Here is a 7,911-nt window from a genome sequence, read left to right as displayed (position 1 = left end):
GTCAGTGTCACCCTGCGTTCACGTGGAGTACAGTCCATTATCCTAATTCCTGTCAGAAAGAACCCATGTGGGCACCATCCGTCGATAGACAAAAGTGGGCGTGTCTGTCTACAGGCACACACACAATCTGATTGGCTGACGGATCCGTCGCAGCCTGATAAGCTGACACTTTTTTTTCTGAAGGCAAAGCAGCAGATGGAACTGACGTTACCATAATGCATTTTTCATCTGCCACATGCAAAGTCAATGAGATCCATCTGCAGAAGGCGCCCATGTGAACCAAGAGTTGGTGTCAGTGTACTAGGATGCCGTATCCTGCTCTTCCCCTCAAAGTGACAAAGTCAAAAAGTGTGATGCACATCAGTCAGACTCTGAAGTGTCTGAAGTGACATTTTTGTTCTGCTGAGGACATACTAGTGTTCAAAAATTCATCACTCAATGTCTGATGATCAATGACAAGCGAGATGTCAAGTTACAGACACTTTCATACGTGCTTGCAAAACAGGGGTTTGCAGCAGTTGTTCTCCTCTCCAAACAAAGACATACTTTATTGTGATATAATTGCCACAAAGTGCTTTCTTTACCTCATCTGCACTATCTTCAGTCTCCTCTGACTGGTCTGACAGCACGACCACATTCTTGTCTGCTGTCGTCTGCTCCTTTCTGCAAAACAGGACAGACAACAAGGCACACATGACAAAGGTAGCGAGATCACCTTTAAGTTTAGGAGTTTGCTTCAAAGCTAGATGGAGGAGGTATGTAGCTTGGCACAGTTTCATCATCCTCATTTAAATGCTCCAGATGGGATAGGCCCGTGGTGGTGACTCTCCTATCCAGACGGGACGCCTCTCTCGTGAACTTACTCTTTGATCATCATCGAGGTCCCAGACAGCTCCGTGTCGGATGCAGAATCCTCAGTGTCCAAACTGATGACACCGGGGGAGTCCTTCGCTCCGGGCCGCTTGGACTCTGGAGTCTCTGGGACAACGGTGTCTGCAAAAACATGTGAAGTGACTGGGTTGATTCTGTTTGACATTTAGGCTACCATGAGAGAGCTACGTTTCCTAATTTCATACGAGAGGACGCGATATTTTAAAGTACCGTCATGCTTGTTTATCTGGATTAAAGAGGGGATGTAAATTATGGGAATGAAGTGATGTGGGTCATAGTAGCACTGTTACTCATATATTGTGAGGAGAGATCCGTATAAACTACAGTGATGCAGTTGTAGCTTGCTTATTTTCCATGCTGTGTACGCATATGGACCTATTCTCTTCTGACATCATGTACACGACAAGAATAACAGTAAATTAGCCAGCCATTCAATCCCATGGTAATAAGAACATTGCCTACCGGTTACATTGTCGTGCGCATCCTTCCCACCGGTACCTTTAGCATGTCCTCCGTTCCTCTTCATGCTTTAACATGTGAGTGATATGATTCCGTGACTGAGGTAGCCAACTATGCTATTTGAGTTTGTGCGTATACGCTCGTATAACGTTAAACACACTTATTTTATCCAGTGCGACTACATAGTACAAATTGTATGTGTGCTAACAGCAACTTGCTAGCATGCTAAATGTTCGAAGCAGTAACCTGCGTTAGCCAATGCATGCTAGGATGTTGGTAACTAAATGGCAACTCCAAGTTTCTGTGCTGCTGACTGTGTTGTAACTGAAGGTGTAACATTTAACGGTACCGGTGTCCCGTCACCATTAAAACACAAAACAATCACGTCGTGCATTTTCTCCAAACGGCGTAGAGTCGTAGCAGCAAAAATGAATTAAACACAAAGAAGCTGCATGTTAGCATCGCAGTGCTACTGTCTCTGCGACCAGTGACACCACCGGTTGCCAGATGCAGGGAGGTGCTTGTTCTTTGCGTACCCATCGTAACCCTTTCTTGTGCTAAAAGCAGAAACCCAATGGACTAATGGTAAAAATGGTACACCGTCGATATGTTAAGTAGTTCTAGACCTATTAGAGTGAGTTATTTTACCCTACCTTTCCTTGAAATACATTATTTTTGGCTGTAGGGGCCTACACGTGCCTGTCAACTTCAGTCAGTTCTTTACCTTGCCACGTCTTCTCAGCTGGTTGTGGCATGCCTTGATGTTAATGAAAGTTCTTAGAATAGCCTACAAAGTGTTGATCAATTTAGTCAAATTAATGGCTGACTGGCTGCTGTTTACTATCTGGCAGTGGCAACTTTATTTCTCGTGACATGGCAACGTTGCCTCTTCAAGATGCGGGCCAATCAGCGGCTGATTGACTGTTCTGCACGCGGACAGGGAAAGCTCCATCCCAACCAGCGGCAGTGTACCCATAGATGTGTACGAGTATACACATCAAAGACGTCCAACATGAGTCACACTGTCCTTCAGTGCTAACCGATGCTTTTGCTTACTGTAACTGTGAAAACATTTCCAAACAATTTTTTGAAAAGTGAATGCATGAAAGCCAAGCCAAAAAAACAATTTAAAAAAAATCTATTTTTTTGTATTTACAGTAAGCAAAAGTATCCGTTGCACTGAAGGACATGTTGGACGTCTTTGACCCCTGATGAGTGCACCGCCTGGTTGAGATTCATGGTGAACTGCAGGTCATTTTCTAAGATTAAAACCGCAGCGAGAAGTGTATTCTTCTGTGCCATAGCGTGTTTTTCTTTATTCGCAATGAGTTAGTTTTACTCATAGCTTACATTTCCTCTCCAATTTTATGCTCAAGGCACAGACTGAGTGATGATGCATTTGTTCACCAAAGTTATTCTTCATGGGGGCTAGTCGTGTGAAGTAGGCTACACAAAGTATTTAATGGCTTGGAAATGTAGGCCTTACATTTTTTGAATTTCAAACATGAATAGGTGGATCTTGCCTACTAATCTGCCATTTTCAGTATATTCTAAAATGTGTCTATTTTTAAGTATTTATTGTGAAATAGGCCTAATACTTGGACAATGAAAGGATGAACTGGTGGCAATAGCAATAGGCAAATTCAAAAAAATAAATATTTTCCTCTTCGTCCAAAGCAAAACAAAAAAATATGTCCTGTAGGCTATAGTATAGCCTAGGCCTACCCACTACCATAAAGCCGTGGGTGTTGTCTGCTGTCTCTGCTGAAACAAGTTAAATAGACAGGTCATCAGCTGGGAAAATTAGGCCTTTCGTCCTACCGCACTTTTCTCTGTGGATTACTGACCAGAAGGCCTATTGGAAGAAATTAAAACATGGGGCCACGTCAATTTTTGCTCAGAATTCAATATAGCCGCCATTTTCCAAAATGACTTGTTTTCATGCATGCCATATTGCGGCCATATTGAATTCTGAGCATGTTTTAATTTCTTCCAATAGGCCTTCTGGTCAGTAATCCACAGAGAAAAGTGCGGTAGGACGAAAGGCCTAATTTTCCCAGCTGATGACCTGTCTAAAAGCCTGCACTTCCGTCTGACCTGGGTAGAATATGATAGGATAGGATGAGCCTTTATTGTTTCTTCTAGAGAGAAATTTGAGCCGGACCACAATAGCATAGATAGACAAATAAAGATGAGAAAGTCCGCTTTAAACAGGATTTTTGGGCATCATTTTTTTTCCATTAAAATAAAAAGTGGGAGTAAAAAAAGACAAATTTTTAAATAAAAAAATAAAGTAGGAGCACTAAATCCTGGTTGAAGTGGCATTTCTCATCTTCTATTTTGTCTGCTGCGTGTGTGGCCCATCAACAGGATGGCTCCTTTCCTCTGGTGCCTGTCACAGCAGGGGCTTGGATGTCTGTGGTTTTCCTGTGATCGGAATACCGGCCAGATATCTCGTGTCAGCGTGTCAGATGAGCCGCAAGATTAAACAGGAGGAGGAGGAGGAGGCCACCACACACACGACGAGAGGTGACACGCACGCACACACGCCATGCGGTGTCTTAGAAGAGATTCCTAATTTAGAAACAGGAGCTTTTTTTGGTCCCCAGTAACAAATGAGAAGAGACAGTATGATTTGTAGTGAAATCGAAACCAAGCACTGTAGTACAAAGTCCCTTTGTTACGCCTGTTGTGTAAGTTCTCTATGGGATTATCTGTACTGTACATGACTATGTTGTTGTTGCTGGAGAGCTCACGCCTGCTGAAAGTGAGATGTCCACATGGTTAAAAATAAAATAAGGGGGCGATATGGCTCATTGGGTTAGTGTACTGTACCATTACGCTGGGCACCCGGATTCGATTCCCGTCTGGAGTTGTTTCCCAGTCTTTCCCCATCTCTCTTTCCCCGCTCATTTCCTGTCTCTGTCACTGTCCCATCTAAATAATAAAGGTGTAAACACCCAATAATGTAAAGAATGTAATAAGGTGAAATCATCACCGCCATCTTGCAATTACCTGCCACTCCAAATGGGCCTATAGACCTACATCATATGTACCAAAACTTTCCTGATACATCAGTTTACACAATGATTTAATATAGTGTGTGTGTGTGTGCGTGCGTACTAGGGATGGCACAAACCGCACCGAAAACCGAAACCGTACAATTCACACACATACCGAACCGAACCGTGCAATCCATCGCAAACCGCAATTCATGTACTGCCCAGAAAAATATGTAAAACAAAGGTTCTAGGAGTATCTTATCCAGTCTCTCTGATTAAAACATTAGCGTATAAGACCAAATCAGAGGATGACACAATTAAAATCACACCATTTTCACATTATAAGCCTATACAAACCATATGTAGGATATTTAGTGATAAGTCCGATTCTATTAGCCAGTGCACCATTTATCATGAACTTAAAAATAAGAACCGTAGAGAACCGAAAACCGTGACCTTGACACCGCGATATGAACCGAACCGTGAATTTTGTGAACCGTACCACCCCTAGTGTGCGTGCGTGCCTGCGTGTGTGCGTGCATGTATGTTTGTGTGTGTGTGTGTGTGTGTGCGTGCGTGCATGTGTGCATGTTTGCAGAGGCAGGCTCCAAGGAGGAGGTGCTGTATGTGTAATGAGAGGTAGCTGGCACTTCATGCACTCATTAACAGGGGCCAGGTGCTCATTTGGGTCACCCTCCTAATAAAACAGACACACACACACACAGACACACACACAGCAACCCCTTTACTCCCATCTCATTAATGGCCTAAAGACGCAGATATGTGAGTGTCCTTATTTTCCCTCTCTTCATACTCCTGAGGTGTAGACACCTGTGCAGGGCTGGACTGGTAATCTGGCATACAGGGCATTTTCCCAGTGGGCCGACAGTCCTTATAGGGGCTAATGCTGTTGTTAGTTTGTTTGTTTCTTTTCCCCTTTTGTTTTTTGTTTTTTTCCCTTTGAGAGCGACCCTCATTGTAGAGGCGTCCCGTTGGTCTATCTTTCATATAGACAGTGGACTGAGCTAATCTTAATACACAGTAAGAAATGCAGTGTTAATTCAACACTCAAAGAGTCAATTTAACACATTCTAGTGTGTATTTCCCCCCCAGAGTACTCTGTAAGTGTTGAATTAACACTAGTTTTTTTACTGTGTATCGTTGAAAAGCTGGGGACTGTGTGAGGGGCTGGTGTATGAGAAAAAAAATGCCCGGGATGGTTTTGGATCACAGGCTAGCCCTGCACCTGAGCATCCTTATTTTTACCTCTCTTTTTACAAGTACTCTTGAGGTTGACCTACCATTTTGGTGTATTTGTTGTGTGGTTATTGTTTAAAAGAAGAGAAAAAACAGATAGTTGAATTGTTATGGGAGTGTTATGTGTGGTATTTACTGCTGTCTGTGAAAAATAGAAATATAAAAAAAATAGAGGTTGACCTGTTTATAATAAACACAATGGCGACAGAGAGTGAAGAGAAAAGACCTCTTTCAATCTCTCTCTCTCATTCTCTCTCTCTCTCTCACTCTCACTCTCTCTCTCTGTGCAACTCTCAAAAACATCTTGGTATTTTGGTGTGTGATGTAGACTAAGGGACTGTAGAAGATGAAAAATAAAATCGGTCTCAGAACATTTTCAATATTGTCTGTCTTGTGTATTCTTAGTGGCTTTTCGAGGGTGTTTTATGTCAGAGTTACATCGGTTTTCTCCCCCATCACCTCCATGGCACACACACACACACACACACACACCTTATTCCACACCAATAGCCATGAATCCATCCCAGCTACATGACCAATGGCACAGTCCTCTGCCTCTCACCACATGCTGATGAACCCACACACACACACACACACACACACACACACACACACACACACACGGCCATCATCTTCCACCATTCAGCCGAACCCCATTCCAGAAAGATGACCTGTCTGAGAGAGATGACCTGTCTGAGGGGCCATAGCGAAGGCCTTGGGGTGATGTACCCGCACTGTGTGTGTGTGTGTGTGTGTACGTGCAGTGCCGCACGCTGTATGACTCGGCCCCCGACTGCCTGGGACAAATTTATAGCAGGAGAGAGAGAAGGGAAGGGACAGGGGGGGGGGCACGCAACTGCGAGGAGAGAGAGAGAGGAGAAGCGGGAGGGAGGAGAACACCACTTCAAGGAGAGAGAGAGAGATGAGAAGGAGTGAGAGAGAGAGGGAGGGAGCAGGAGGAGGAGAGAGAGGAGTGTTGGGGGGGGATGGGGGGCAGCACAGCACCCACCGCGAGCAGTTTGGGTGATTGGAACCCGGGCCTGCTTTATCACACGCCACTAACTCACATATGATTCAATATATTACATCCAGCAGGCACATAACTCCTGTAGTCCATTAATAACAAGCACACACACACACTTACACAGACACACACTCATACATAGTGCAGCAAATACCTCAAACAATCTTTCACTTGGTGATGCAAGCATCAAATTTGGTTCAGAGGTGCTTCAGACCCTACCCTTTTAGAAAAGGTCGCTATCCAGGTGAAAAAACAAAATGGCGGCCATTTTCCAAGATGGCCGCCAATTGAACTGCTTTTAAATGGCTTTTATGTATATTTTGATTGACTGATCATATTTTGAATATCTATGTATGGAAATATATTGTGTTGAGCATGGGAAATTCAATTATACACTAAAAAAAAAACCAAAAATATTGAAAATTATAGTATTTTCATAATTACATGTAAATAAATATCGCTCACTGAATGATTCTAAATATTACAAAAACAGAAGTAGGCCTATAATGATTACATGTTTGTTGTTTGGGTAGGAAAACTCTCTGATGCACATGTTGGATTAGTTATTTGCAGGAACATAACTGTGTACAGTTGAGGCTAAAGCAATAGCATTAGCATCTTCCTCTGCAATCAGTCTTGCATCTACATTTTGTCAGTTGCTGGCAACTCTCCGCAATTGTAGGAAGCTTTGACCAGAGAACTTTCCAGGCCTCACCATCTTTTTGCCACCCCCAGTTGGCAGGGCTTTCAATTTGCATTTTGCACACAGTAGCTCGGCCCCATATACAGGCAGTTTGGCAGCGGACCGTTTAACATGATGGACAAGGGATGCACTTGTCGGTGGAATGGCATCATAGGATCTTTGTTTCCGAGCAAACAAGTCCAGTCTTAACCTCATCAACCTTGTCTGTTGTGCTGTTCTTGTCATACATATTGATGACAAACCTCTCAAGAAGGTTCAGGTCAGTATCTTCAATTACTTCTGGGTATGAATTGAGCTTTTTGAAGACATGAGTCACTTCAGGGCAGACGTCCCATGTTTGCCATGCTGTTTTCTTGCCTTTGCTATGGAAAGCTGATACAACATCACAGCCAGTGAAAGAATGGAAGGACATCATGCTTTTGGATTTCTCTGGCCCAAGATTCAACACAATGTCATGAATTGGCAGCCACCTGATGGAATGACCATGGCCGAATTCGATCCACATCATCTCTAATCCTGCATCCTGGAGAATTTCTTTACATGCACTGGCCATACAAAGACTTGAAATTACGTTT

At 43.4% G+C, this 7,911-nt stretch overlaps 1 protein-coding gene across 2 annotated transcripts in view; it reads right to left on the bottom strand.

The window, feature by feature from the left end:
- smarcad1b (SWI/SNF-related, matrix-associated actin-dependent regulator of chromatin, subfamily a, containing DEAD/H box 1 b) overlaps positions 1–2,235 on the bottom strand; it is a 42,553-nt gene extending 40,318 nt beyond the window's left edge. The window contains exons 1-4 of one of the 2 annotated variants that reach the window (XM_063210328.1): positions 2,075–2,235; positions 1,354–1,418; positions 864–993; positions 585–663 (exon numbers count right to left, since the gene is read on the bottom strand). In XM_063210328.1, coding sequence (XP_063066398.1) covers positions 585–663; positions 864–993; positions 1,354–1,417 — 273 coding nt within the window. In that variant the 5' untranslated portion in view covers position 1,418; positions 2,075–2,235. The remainder of the gene's footprint in view (positions 1–584; positions 664–863; positions 994–1,353; positions 1,419–2,074) is intronic. The other variant, XM_063210329.1, reaches the window with a different exon arrangement.
- Positions 2,236–7,911: the final 5,676 nt, after the last annotated feature.

This window comes from Engraulis encrasicolus, chromosome 11 (assembly GCF_034702125.1).
Source record: "Engraulis encrasicolus isolate BLACKSEA-1 chromosome 11, IST_EnEncr_1.0, whole genome shotgun sequence".
NCBI classification, from domain to species: Eukaryota; Metazoa; Chordata; class Actinopteri; order Clupeiformes; family Engraulidae; genus Engraulis; species Engraulis encrasicolus.
This window is presented reverse-complemented; position numbering and strand designations above follow the sequence as displayed.